At 37.5% G+C, this 14613-nt stretch overlaps 1 protein-coding gene across 1 annotated transcript; it reads left to right on the top strand.

The window, feature by feature from the left end:
- Positions 1-8546: 8546 nt before the first annotated feature.
- On the top strand, positions 8547-13512 carry LOC126816048 (mucin-2-like). Its single transcript, XM_056099698.1, has 7 exons — positions 8547-8654; positions 10018-10368; positions 10553-10742; positions 10898-10977; positions 11355-11507; positions 12248-12393; positions 13387-13512. The coding sequence occupies exons 2-7, from the start codon at positions 10068-10070 to the stop codon at positions 13510-13512; spliced, it is 996 nt and encodes a 331-aa protein (XP_055955673.1). The 5' UTR covers positions 8547-8654; positions 10018-10067.
- The last annotated feature ends 1101 nt before the right edge of the window (positions 13513-14613 follow it).

Genomic DNA, 14613 nt, shown 5'->3' on the forward strand with positions numbered 1-14613 from the left:
GGGGCGGGGGGGGGGCACCGCCCGTAAAAAGTTCCGCCCCCCACCCCGTGAAAAAAAATGTCGATAGATATACATTGTCCGTCAATTTTACAGCACCCCTGAGATCACTTCCCGCCCCACTCGTTGCTCTGAGCTATTTACGGCCCTGACGTCCACTGGATGTAAGTTCTTCGGCTTCACTCGGACTGCATATATTATACGCGACTGACATTTGTTGTGGGGAGTCTGATAGGGGCGGGGTATGATCTAGACCTGTTATTCATCATTGGCTTTCTCGCAATTGACAACTGTGTAACCATATTATTATGTTTTGGGAAAACATATGGTTCTCTCTTACGCCAAATATTTCCCAACAAACGTCTAGTCAACATTCTTAAATAATCAATCTATAGGAGATGTTCTTAAAATAGATCATTTCAATACATCATTTTGTAATGGTATAAGAGATTTGTTCAATCTACCTTTATTGTTAATTTGGCGAACGTTTGTTTGATTAGTGCCGCCCCTATCAATATTTCAGCCTCCAGACATCTAAATCACACAATTCACATGTACATAATAAGTCTTACTTTTCTAGGATCTTATTCGGGTCAAATAAATCGATATTTTGGATATACACTAGGTAGGCCTACCGCCAAAATTTCGAGTTTGCTTAGAAACACAATTCCGCTACAAGGTCCTCCCTACAAAACAAACTATACATTTTTGGAAAGCTTAGAACTCCAGGAACACAAATACAGAGACAGTGGCGGCGCCAGCCGCCGGTGGTTGGAGGGGCAAAGCTGGGGCAAAGTCCAAGGTTAAGGGGGCAAAGGCATGAGCTTCGACTAGTGGTAGGTGGGCCTCCCCCAGAAATCTTTAAAAAACTGCCGGAAATGCCGCCTGGCAGTATTTCAGGTACTGATCGTTGAGATAAAGTGTCAAACGAACGGACTTGCGAACATCCACGAATCCCACTCACGAGCTCCAAAGTAGGGAGTGCTTACGGAGGGTATGGGTGACCACCCCAAGAAAATTTTGAAAAATAGAGTGCCGGACATGCTGTCTGTGTATTCAGTCAAGCACCGATCGTCGAGATAAATAGATCTGACCAGATACTGTCCGTCGCCCCCCCCCCCCCCTTTGCAAAACCCTCTTGCACCCCCCCGCCCCCCCCCCTTGGCGCCGCCACTGTCCAGAGAGTTTTATGCAGTATTTACGACAGGTAGCTGTAAACATCTAGTTCAGATTTGTTTTAAAGCCAAATTACAAACATTTAAACTGAAACCGTATCTATAATTGTGTAATTTGTTAACAAATATAGATATAAGACAAAAACTAATTATTTATTGAAGCAAAACAATCATTGAAAATCCAAATTAGGGAGTTTCTTCGCTTTAAATATCATCAAAGTTAGTCAACATCATCATCATCATCGTTGTCATTACACGTACAAACATCAAATTCGGTCTCTTTAACAGTCTCTTTGTTTCATTTTAAAGTTGCAATTGCAAATTTTCAAGTTATATTTTTAAAATGTATTAAAATAAAGCCTTAAAATAGATGGTATCCATAAACAGTCCCACCTTGTTAAAGAATAATCCTATTAATCCTATAATTCGCTATTGCCAGCTGAGAAATTGGCAAAAATATCATTTTTAACTTCAAATTCCAACGTTGGAAAATGGCTGCCCCATGTTGTCAATAGCAAAACAGGGGAGCTAATTGTGTTGTTATTTCCTGTGTCATAGATTTTTAAGGGTGGGAAATAATGCCCATGATCGTATAATAGTGATTTGATAACCTATTGAGCAAAAGACATAGAAATAATTATGTTTTGACTTTCTTAGAAAATTTGAAATTCTCGCTTTAACATTTACTACACTTACACAGATTAGATATGTATATATACAGGACAACCCCGGTGTGGTTTTCCCCTGTCAGTATTACGGGGTTATAAATATAATTATATTTCTGTGATATATGGTCTCATTCTCCATTCTCTGATGTTTGTGCCCGAAAAACTGAAATAAATTGCCCCAAAAATGTACAGTTCACCGAATCTGGGGGTTTGAGGGGCATAATTCTCCCAAAACCGTATTTCTACTAATATATCTCTAAACCTTTAGTTCATTTTAGATTTGAGGCTAAATTTCTAACAAATATTTGAATTAAAACAAAGCATCTATAAATATGTAATTTTCTCATTAAAATAGCTATATGGCAAAACTTAAAGGGCCAATCCCGATATTTTTTGGGAGAATAAAACTGCTTAATTTTGTGTTAAAATCCCTTAAAATCCTCTACCAAAGGGCCGAGCAACTAACTTCATATTTGTGATACATTTACAAACAACTTAAACCCGCCAGTCTTCATCAGGAAATGGAGACCGGTGTCCCAAGCTGTATTATGCGGTGTCTGGATAAGACCAAACTCTTTTTTAATAAAAAATAATGTGTAGGTGAAATGTACCTTTCGTTATCAAGTACGGCACACGGGTCATTTACTGTATAGACCTCTCAACGAACGGGAATCGATTATCAGCTCACCCAGCGAAATAAATGGCCCGAAATCCTAAAAGGGTTACATGACCGCCGTCCGGATAAGCAGTTTTGATGGTCACATCCAAACGACTCAATATTTTGAGCTGAAATTTTGAGACAAGGTAAATACGCCATTGCTCTATATTTTGGCGCTTAACTTTCATACTTACCCGGACTTTTATTTTTGAGACTCTGTCCAAATCGGGATAGTTCCTTTAAAGAACGCTGTAAGGGAGTGGCAATTGTAATGATGAGAAAAAAATCAAATGGAGTGTAATGCCTAACTGTTCGGTATCAACCGGGATAATGAAGATGTACATACAAATTAAATGTATGGCGTATGATACCGTCAAGAGTTCTTTTACGTCCACGCCAACGTGTGCACGGGGCCTCCGTTTTATCCGGTGATTTGACCAGTGATTCTCAACCAGATCTTAACTGTGTCGCTAAATTTTGAACTGCACAGTAAGAAAATGCGAAAAATCACATGATTCCAATTGAGTATTTATTCACTGGTGTCTACTGATAAATTGATAGCTGTGTTTCTCTTTATTTAGTTTGAGTCATTCTATGTGTCCACTAGTCTCTGTCTACGGTTGTATGCCGTGTGACTTACAATGTTTCTATTTTGCAAAATTCAAATATTTTTCATATATATTTAGCCAGTTATGCCGCTATTGTTTTCATGTGTTCCAAGGTGTGCCGTTGACAAAAAAGGTGAGAACCACTGAATTAGACTTTACCCATCACAGCGATAAATAATTAAAGTAGATCCAAAATGATTGATTCCCAATCCAGCCTCATTTGATCTTCTTTCTAACCACGATGCTGTACAATATGCATATGGTATGCCAAATTCCAATATGAACATGCATTATGAAAGAGCTAAAAATGCCTATTACAGATTTAGTAATTACGCATTTATTCACATGACAATCCCATAACCAACCCTTTAGACCATCGTTGATATTGAATCGATCAAAACCGTCTCTCCATTTATCAGCTGTCTAGTCGTTCGGATGGGACGATAAAAACCGAGGTTCCGTGTACACATTGGCGTGCACGTAAAAGATCCCTTGGCAGTTGGAATTCGATATAAGAGTAGTTCGTAGCGCCTCATAGCACACGATATGATGTATGCCCGTCTTCATTAGCCTAGTGGGGGCAGAACAGTAGGACGTTAAACCCCATTTCATTTCATTTCATTTCTCTCCACTTAATAAATTAACATTAAAATGGATAATCGAGACTATAGCCACTTGAAATTTCCATTATCTGCCATTGACTAATCCACGCCATATTTACGTTTAATGCATTTTGGTTTAAATCAAAATTTAACCAATAGCATATTCTTTGCATAGGATGAGAGTATCGGGTGTTTTCGCCAATATTAAATTTTATACCAACTTCACAATTGTTAGTACATGTATAAATATAGCATTTATTTGACAATTATCACAATTTTCATCTGGCCCTTAATCGAGTTATTGCAAACACTTTGCTTGGAACTCTCTGGATTTGTGTTCCTGGAGTTATAAGCTTTCCAAAAATGTATAGTTTGTTTTGTAGGGCGGGCCATGTAGCGGAATTTCACGCTAAAAGTTTTGGCTGCAGGCCTAAGGTCGCAAGCACTCGTTCTTTTAAACAAAAGTGGAGTGAAAATGACCTCTGTTGTTTTTCTATACGTTTAATTCTACACACAAATCATAATATCATGTCCTGGACGATAATTCCTATATTGTAATCTCTAATACCCAGTCTGAGATATATGTTTCTTCACTTACTTTTTAATGGTTATTTTCAGGGTTGAAATTAAGATGCTAATGATGTTTAAATAATTGTTTGTTTGCCGTATTCCTATTGTTTTTATCACGTAATACATATAGCTATAAGGATGGTTGCAAAATAGCCATCTGTTCATACAAAGTCGTTAATTACAGAAATATTATGTTTGTTTGTATATATGTTGATATAAAATGAAATGTAAAATTTAAAAAATGACAAAACGTACCACGGATATCATTACACGATGAGGTCAACGTCATCTTTTTTCATCTGTGCCCTTTTGGCCGTTTGTCCCTTGGTAGAATCGGGACATATTAGTAAGTTGTCTACAAATAATTTGTTTGAGATATAGCCACAATAATTCCTCAGGAAAGCCTTATGCCAATTTATAAATTCCAGGAACATTTTAAAGTCACTGATTGTCATTTCATTTTATTTTTCGGACCATATCTATTTTTTTTTTTTTTTTTTTTTTTTTGCGGCATAATAATAATATTCACTCCAAAATGAACTCAAAATGATTATTCAACATTTATTTAAGAAAATAAAAATATGATATGAATGACAGATATATCCTCGCGGCATGAATTAATCGGATAAAAGGAGACTCTGATTATATGTGGCAAGAGCATCTTCCGCGAATCCGAATGTTGACAAATTTTCAATTCATCATAATGGAATCGTTCCATTGTAAGATTGATATTCTTTCTTAGAGATTCGACTTTCACAATGTTGTAGTCTGCCATCTTTCAAATGGTGGGGTACGGGTTTATAAAATAAACACTTAATAATCTCCCGGCATGGATTAATCGAATTAAAAAGAGGCTCAGATTACATGTGGCACTGGTTTCTTATGGCCATATCGTTGGCCTAGGATGACACATTTTCTATTCATCATCGCGGAATCGAACCACTTTAGGACTGGTATTGCTTGTAGTTTGAAGCGGATTCATCAATACACCCAATGACACCCAGAAACTTTAAGTGAGAATCGGCTATATGTTTAAACATTTGATCGACAGTTTCGCTGCCAATAAAATAATCTAGATTGTGTCTTTTTGTCCTCGGAAAGTTGGATGGTCCAATGGTTAGCGCGTGCGCGTTGTATAATACGATCTGTCATTGACTCAACTGACGTGGTTTCGATTCCCCGTACGTAACAAGGAGCAGGGTCGCCTGTCCAACCTCGTGGGTTTTTCCGTGTCCTCCGGTTTCCTCCCACTGCTAAAGACTCGTACGCGCAAGTGAATTATTGTAATAAAATTGAACCATATGTTAGTCCCGAAATGACAGTTTGTGTCGAGTGGACGTTAAACCCCATCCTCTCTCTCTCTCTCTCTCTCTCTCTCTCTCTCCTTTGTCATCATCCATAAAAACTTTCGCTTCTTCACGGAATATACCGAGGCTCATATCACGAAGCGCTAGTGATAACGGGACAATTATTGTGAGAGTAGGAAACCACGAGCTCTGTTTAATATTCAGTTCCACTGAAGCCTTATTTGTCGAAAACAGCCATTTGATGTTTTTCGACGGATTAGACACTGATATAAAGTATAAAATCAATTTTAGTCATCGATCAAATAACAATTAAGCATAAGATTTGAAATTAGATTTAACTATAAATAAAATGTTGATGTTGCGTGCTAGAAATGAAACTGGAACATTAACAAAACTATATTAGAAATATTATTAGCCAATAAATAATCAAAGTAGATCCAAAATGACTGATCTCAAATGGTTTTATGGAAGCAAATCCTAGCCGCGGATCATTCCTAACCCAGCCTTATTTGATTTTCTTTCTAACCCGATTTGAAATCCACGATGCGTTACAATATGAATATAGTATGCTAAATTCCAATATGAAAATAACATGTTTGAATGTTAAACATGCAGCCATTGTCTCCACTTTAGGGAATGATGCCCCTCCCTTTTAAACAGTAAAGAAGGTGGCTAGGGAATTTAAACGTGGCAGAGAGAAAGATATCCTTGACGATGACCCGCGTCCTGGAAGGCCATCAGCAGCAACCATTCAAGAAAACATTACCCGGATACATGACATGGTAATGGCTGATCGACAATTGACCACTCGACATATTGTCAGTGTTGTGGGAATCAGCACATTATCGCTGACGAAGCAAGATGAGTGCCAAAGCTTTTGAGTACGGACCAGAAACGTATTAGATTCTTGACGCCCTGTGACCATCTGCGCCGTTTAGAAGCTGATCTTGATAATGTTTAGACCAGATTAGTAACCATGGATGAGACATGTTTCCAAAAATTAAAAAAAAACGAACTAGCTGGTCGTCATGTTCTTAGTAATGATGACCTCATGTCAGTTGTGAACGACTTTTTTAGGGTAACTGAAGAAAATTTCCTCCTGGCCGGGATCCAGGGAAGGTCTTGCACAGATAGGCTTATAACTTGTTAGCCAATCATCGTATCAAATTAATAAATATTTTTAAAATATATGCCAGAAATCTGGTCCGCTGCGCCTTTAAAATGGTAAAATACTATTTACATGTATTATATTTACAGGTCAATCTTATAAAAAGTTACTGTATTTTTAAGCATCAAACATGTAAAATATTTTTTTATATCACATTTTAAACAGGCAACATACTGAAGAGGTCCACGTACTGCAAACGAAACAGTAAGTGTTAATATTGAATTGAATTGTTATTATCTATGTTGTAAATATAATATTAATGTTTATTCATTCGATCATGAATATTATTCCCCCACCACATCCCACCCCTGAATAAGAAACCGGTATTAACTCTATAAATTTGACCAAAGTATGTAATAGGCGGTCAGTATTAACGTTGAAATTTGACTGATAAGTAATACTGAATGGTCGGTCAGTATTAGCTCTATTAATTTGAACGAAATTTGTAATACTGAATTGCCGGTCAATTTGTACGTTTTGTACCAATGATTCATACCTTTGACAAAAGTTCAATAATTATCAATATTAATCAAGATACTATACACAAAAATACTTTTATCTGTCCATTTCAGCGTTAGAATCGCGAAAGAAAACCAAAAATTTTTTAATAGTTCACCAAAGTCTCCCCATACTCCAGGCGAAATTTAATTTGATTAAGGCAAAAAATACTCCCTTTTTCATATTCACAAATGCATTAATTTTATTCATCCGCGCAACAATAAAAATTGCTTACATTTATTAACAATCAAGTGACATGTTTATGTTTTCAGTTTTATCTGCATTCTGTGCGCCACCCCCAACGACTCCACCACCACCACCACCACCACCACCAGCAGAAACGAAACCTGCAGCAGGAGAATCATCAGCTTACTGCGATACCGATTCGAGTGAGTACAATGTATGTTTTGCTACATCCATATGGTAGACCATTATAAAATTACTTCATTGACCCGTTTTGCACAGAAAAGGGATTTTTGTTACAATGGCTTGTTACAATTTAGTATCACCAGCTATATCAAGAGTTTGTGAGAAATCCAAACTCAGAGTTCTCCCTTAGGCTTGCTTTCATCTAAAGTCGAAACAATTGCAAATTTTAATTTATTATTATTTATCCAATTTTATAACACTCTTGGTTTTCCAAAATATAACTTTCAGACAAAATGGAACACTAGAACTATGCTTGTGTGTTTGATAAATAGGTATCCATATGACAACTTGCTGTATATGATTATCAAAATCGTCAAAAACTTCTAATTTACTACTGTTAAAGTGTTAGTACCTTGGGTTGGAAAGGAATTCGTGGAATTCATTGTATTTTATGTGTTGATTTGTTATGTGTAGTTTAATGGCCAAGGGCGATACCATTAAACAACTTAAAATACAGATACTATCCAGCACGTGCATTTCAATGAAATGCGTCACGCGGGACCAGTATTTCAACTATTATAAATAATGTACGCTTGGCACATTATCCAAACCAATATTTGAAGCAATGGTACGCCAACATCAAAAGGGATGACGTCACATCTGTATTTTAATTTGGATGACAACCTGCTCGTTATAAATGTTGTTAGTGTTAAGATGTCACCAATGTGATATCCCGCTGTCGACACAGTAAGCCAAAATTGAAAGTAAAATTAGTAAATCAGCCGATTAATCTTTATAAACTTAAATTTAATCGAACAGATCTTGCCTCCATCAGTAATTAAATTAAACACCATCAGCCCAATTCAATAATTTATTCTAACATAAATCAAAGCGGCATAACGCCTTTCCGTATTCTAATTAATTCATGAACATTTTGTTCGCAGTATTATCTTTATTCTGTCCACCACCGCCACCACCAGCAACAGATCCACCACCACCACCAGCAGAATTACCAGAATATTGTTACACGCCCCGTAAGTAATCATTCCATTGTTTAATTAATTGTTTAAATTGCAGCGATATAATATCCCAGATCCTGGTTAACTATCCTACTCTTCAGATACCCGTTTATAGCAACTTTAATGTTCAAATCTACTTATACTAACATCTATACAACCATACTAATTTTCTGATTTCAGTATACCCATTCTTAGATATAGATTCTGGAATATAACCACTCTAATGTTTAGATCCCAGTGTATAACCACTCTAATATTTAGATCCCAGTATATAACCACATCCTAGTATATAACCACTTCAGTGTCAGATTTTGTAATATAACCACAGTAATGTGCGAAACTCCCGATAAGGGAGGTAATCAAGCTCTACTTACATCCTAGAGTTCCTATCCTGTATAATAATCTTGTGTTTTGAGGATCACTCTTACTCGTGTGAAGTAAATTGAATAAGTATAAATATCCTAGCATATAACCCCTTATATTTGAGAACCCTCGCTTGTCTGGATATCATGTCGGTGGAAGCGGAGGTTAAAGCTATTTCACACACAGAACCGCCGTATATAACCAAACCTACATAATGATTTAGATTCTCGTATATAACAATCAAATTGTTTAGGTCCCAGTACACACAACTTTGTGTTTCAGATTCCGGTTAATAACCACCCAATTGTTTAGATTTCAGTATAATATATATAAACTATACCTCAGATCCTGGTACAAAATTATTCTAATTAGTATATAACCACCCAATTGTTTAGATTTCAGTATAATATATATAAACAATACCTCAGATCCTGGTACAAAATTATTCTAATTTGTATATAACCACCCAATTGCTTCGACCCCAGTATATTACCACTTCATTGTCCCGATCATAGTATATAACAACACCAATTGTCCGGCTAGATCTATTTCTTAAGGCCAACTCAAGATTTTGTCAAGGTCGCTGAGGTGAAAATTAGGTTAGGGTACGTGATTGTAGGCGGGACTTTAGGTTAAGGTTAGGGCAAGCGTTAGGGCTAGGTCCAGGGTTAGGCTTCGCGTGTTAAGGGTAACAATAAAAGGGTGACCATATCTATAAATTGGTAGAACAATTAAAATATTAGATAATATTCAAAGACGAGTAGGTGAAACGCCACTGCCTCGGTAAAATTGTCCCCTCGCATTGGTCAAGAAGCCGTAGACTAGTAGACAGACCTACAGAAAAATCACTTGGTTGAGAACTAATTACAACCAAAGAAATAGATAAGCTTCCGGCATGTCTGCAGTTTCTATAAGGATAAGATTTCTTCGAGACATCATTAAGGAAAACCGACAGTTTGTGCAGAATTCTTTACTGTGACAGTGTAACCAATTATGAAGATTTATTTTATTTCAGATTTTTGTGTGCTGTGTGACACATGTGAAGAAGACGAACCTACCACAACCATGGCACCGACAACAACGGAAGAAGCAACGGACGCTCCAACAACTACTGAAGAACCAACCACTACTACGGAAGAAACCGCCACTACAACTGAACCAGCAACTACCACTGAAGCTATCACAACCACTGCCGAGCCAACAACTACTGAAGAACCTACAACTACTGAAGAACCTACAACAACTGTAGAACCGACAACTGAAGAACCAACAACAACTGAAGAACCTACAACAACTGTAGAACCGACGACAACTGAAGAACTAACAACAACAGAGGCTCCAACTACAACAACCATTCCTGCTCAACGTAATACAATTATCCTTGTCTTTCTTTTATAACAGATTCCTTTTGCATGCATACAATTTATTCATGTTTAAAGACTAACGCATTTGGAAACTTGAATTTGATAATTTGTATACCCTAAAAACAAGTTATAAACGTTAGGAATAAATTAAAAACTTAATATTAAGTATTACTGTTGCTATTTTAGTATGTCCAGATCCATCAGTAACAGCCAGAAGAAGGAGAATGACAGGTGGAGCAGCCACACCAGCATGTGATGTACCAGGAGTTGTAAACGTATATCATCCGGGATACAAAGTAGTTTTATGTACTGGTGTTCTTATTGACGAAACAACTGTTCAAGTTCCCACATCTTGCGGAGAAATAGCCGCACTACCGTACGTTTCATATACATTTACTTTATTCAAAGAATGGGGGTTTGTTATCGTTATATAACTATGCTTTTAATGTCGATAATTAAGGATTATCTCAAATATCAATTCATATCGTATGTACAAACGAGCCCGCTTTAGCACTTTCCAATCTTTTTCAGCAATGTTTTAAGTGGTTTAGAACTTACGATTGGAGAAGGAGCCGACGAACAGAAGAGTACAGCAGATAGCACAGCAGATGGTTAGTGATTCAAAATCTGATTCCAACGTCCAGATATTTATAGAATGCGAAAACGGGGGTACAGTGCACACATTTTTACACGCTCCTGAATCATGATGCAAGCAATTATCATCAAAGAATAGGGATGGGCGTACTATGGACCGGAAACTGAGAATAACTTCATCGCAACCATCCTCGAATTGTGACGTCAAATCAAATATCGAAGTCCGACAATCGTTGCGAGAGTGTCAAATTAACATGCCAAGTTTCATGTCGACAGTAATTGAATTAGCTAACACTTGGGCTATTTTCGGAGAGCGTCGCCCCAAAACCAAGGACAAAAAGACGAAGAACAAAAACTGTCGTACAGTTCATTATTCTAACTTATATTTTTATAGGAGCTATCGCTGGTACTACAGATATAACTCTGACAACCCCATTAGATGTTACAAAATGTCCTGGATTACCTTGTATGTATGATGCTGCTACAATGGAAGGTTACATTGATTTCACAACATGTACCACTTCTGGTTATGGTCTTCTGGAGCCAGGTATGTAACTATAATACACAAGATGATAGTAAGGTACCAGTAGATGTGAGTTTAAAATAAAGCAGTGGAATATTTCACTGGGAAACTTTAATCGGGTATCTTATTTCAAAGAATTACCCAATTGGGAGGGGGAAGGCACATATTTCAGAATACGAAATTGCACGGTTAGTGGCAATCGTGGAACGCGAAATGGGCAGCTGGTGCGGGGCAGGACCTTGGTTGACGTTCTGGGGTAGTTATCTACGAAGAGTTTGTGGGACGATATTTATGTCACAGATACTTAAATTTAATCTATCCACTGTCTATATCATTCATTTGTTCTAACCACATATATAATCACCAACATGTGTTACGGACGTAGTTACGTAGCTATATGAATCTCGCGTGTCTACGAGACTCTGAAAAAGGTAATTAGTATATCTTTACTCTTTTCGAAAGACCTGATATGATTTTGCCATTTACTTAGGCATGTTCCCTGGTGATTTTCACGCACTATTATTCTATTTAGTCTGTATTTTCGAAAATAAAGGAAATAGTCTATAATTCAAAACTTTGCAGTGATAATTAACACAAGCAACACACACCTTGTTATTCGATGACACAAAATATTTCGCGAACTCCAGTATCATAGGTCTTTCTTTGTTATGACATAAAATTTTATTGTACACGTCAGCTCAGAGACGTTTAAAAGACACGATACTTATAATGGCTTTACATATTATATTTTTGCGTTTGAACAGCTTTGCCTGATGAAACTCCTAAATATGATGGTTTACAAGGTTTCTCTATTGATTCAATTGATGACAGTTCATGTACCAAACCGGATGATGTAGCTGCTGACGTTGCTACAAGTTGTGCTACTTCCGCTGCTGGTTCACCTTGTGCTGTAAGTATTTTAATGAACTTAACTTGTTAATCGCTCTACGTATAAGAGTTTATAAGATTTTTGTTTCAAACTTGATATAAAAATTGGGGACAATTCCTGGATTTGTCACAGATATCCTGTTAGTTAAAAATTTTGAAATTTTTATGGTGATATAAGGATCAAATATATTGAAATACAGAGAAAAACTTTTAGAATTTGCTCGAATTCTGTATTTTCAAAACATTAAACTGTGGACATCCTTCATGTATGAACGACAAACCTTTTTTTTTTTTGGGGGGGGGGGTATGTTTCGTTGCCTTGCAACCAACCTTTTAAAGGTTTGCTATAATTTTGCTTTGTAACTTAAACAGTGTCTAAGCATCGTACAGGACAATTCTTTTGATATAAAACCAACAAACGTGTCAAAATTGTTCAGCGGTCACATTCAGCTTTCTCAAGTAGTATATTTAAATGGTTAGTGACGGTTAGATCCATTTCATAAGGCTATCTCCAAGTTTGGTCAAAGGTCACGAGATGTAAACAGGGATAGTAATCACAAACCTAACCCTGGACCTAGGCGTAACGCTTACCCTAACCTTAACCTGCAATCTCGCCAACAAGCACGTGCCCTGACCTTATTTACATCTCAGCGACCTTGACGAAATCTTGAGTTGACCTTAAGAAATAGATCATAAAGTAACCAACAAGACGGAAAGTGCATTGATTTGAAGTATTATTACGACAGAAACACGTCACAAATCGGTGGCAAAATCACAATGACGAATTGATTATAGATTTTCAAATTTCTAATCTAATCTTTAATAAAGAAGGAAACACAACTACTACTATGCGTTTAAATTTCCGTATGTCCACGACCTAGTGATAATAGTCTGATCACACCAAAATAAATAGATGTTTTCTTTATTGTGCCCTTACTTTTGAACGCGATAGTCTATATAATTTTCATCAGATTGTGGTTAATGAAGATCATAACAAGATAATTTTTTATTTCAGGGTGATGGAGGATCTCCTATTATATGTGAAGCAGTAACTGGTGAAAAGGTCGTCATTGGACAAGTTGAGGAATTCCCTTGTGATAGTACCATTCCTTTCACTTTCATTGATTTTACTAAAAATTAAAAAAGGAAATAAATTGAAATATTACCTTTCTTTGATGACTTGTGTTAATATATTCATATGCATAAATAGAAATAGAAATACGTCCAGTTGAAAAAAATTTCAACCACTTTTACTGTCTCACACTGATTCTACATGAATAAGCGTCGTCAGATGTTATATTGTATGTTTATATACCTGCCTGAATAACCTACCGGTCTGTCTGCTGGGGTTTGGCGGTTATACTAGGTCTGCCCACGGGATTGAAATTTGGGGTTTAATGACAGCTCGGGGGGGGGGGGGCGAATGGTTAGCACGCGCTCTGTATCATACGGTCTGTCATTGAGTCAAACTAGGTCATTTCGGGACTAACACATGGTTCAATTTTATTTCAATATTTCGCTTGCGCGTAGGAGTCTTTAGCAGTGGGAGGAAACCGGGGGACCCGGAGAAAACCCACGAGATTGGACAGGCGAACCTACTCAATGACAGACTTTATGATACAGCGCGAGCACGCTAACCATTCAGCACGCGCGCGCTGTATCATACGGTCTGTCATTGAGTCAACTGGCATGGTTTCGATTCCCCGGTTGTACGTGACAAGGAGTAGGTTCGCCTGTCCAATCTCGTGGGTTTTCTCCGGGTCCCCCGGTTTCCTCCCACTGCTAAAGACTCCTACGCGCAAGCGAAATATTGAAATAAAATTGAACCATGTGTTAGTCCCGAAATGACCTAGTTTGTGTCGAGTGAACGTTAAACCCCATCTCTCGCTCTTTAATGACAGCTCGATGGATTACGCTATCTGTAACAGCCTCTCGGAATTGGTTTATGAGAGAGAGAGAGAAATGGGGTTTAACGTCCACTCGACACAAACTAGGTCATTTCGGGACTAACATATGGTTCAATTTTATTTCCATAATTCGCTTGCGCGTAGGGATCTTTAGCTGTGGGAGGAAACCGGAGAAAACCCATGAGGTTGGACAGGCGACCCTACTCCTTGTCACGTACAAACGGGGATTCGAAACCACGCCAGTCGACTCAATGACAGACTTTATGATACAGCGCGCGCACGCTAACCATTCAGCCATCGAACCCCCCATTGGTTTATGAAAGGACGAACGAAAC

The sequence above is a fragment of the Patella vulgata genome, chromosome 3, assembly GCF_932274485.2.
Source record: "Patella vulgata chromosome 3, xgPatVulg1.2, whole genome shotgun sequence".
In the NCBI taxonomy this organism is placed as follows: Eukaryota; Metazoa; Mollusca; class Gastropoda; family Patellidae; genus Patella; species Patella vulgata.

Bases quoted from the DNA above. Each gene is read 5' to 3' on its own strand.
- LOC126816048 (XM_056099698.1), top strand. From the start codon at position 10,068: ATGGCACCGACAACAACGGAAGAAGCAACGGACGCTCCAACAACTACT. The intron at 10,743-10,897 runs GTACGTTTCATA...AATCTTTTTCAG, and splicing joins GGAGAAATAGCCGCACTACC to CAATGTTTTAAGTGGTTTAG. The intron at 11,508-12,247 runs GTATGTAACTAT...GCGTTTGAACAG, and splicing joins TTATGGTCTTCTGGAGCCAG to CTTTGCCTGATGAAACTCCT.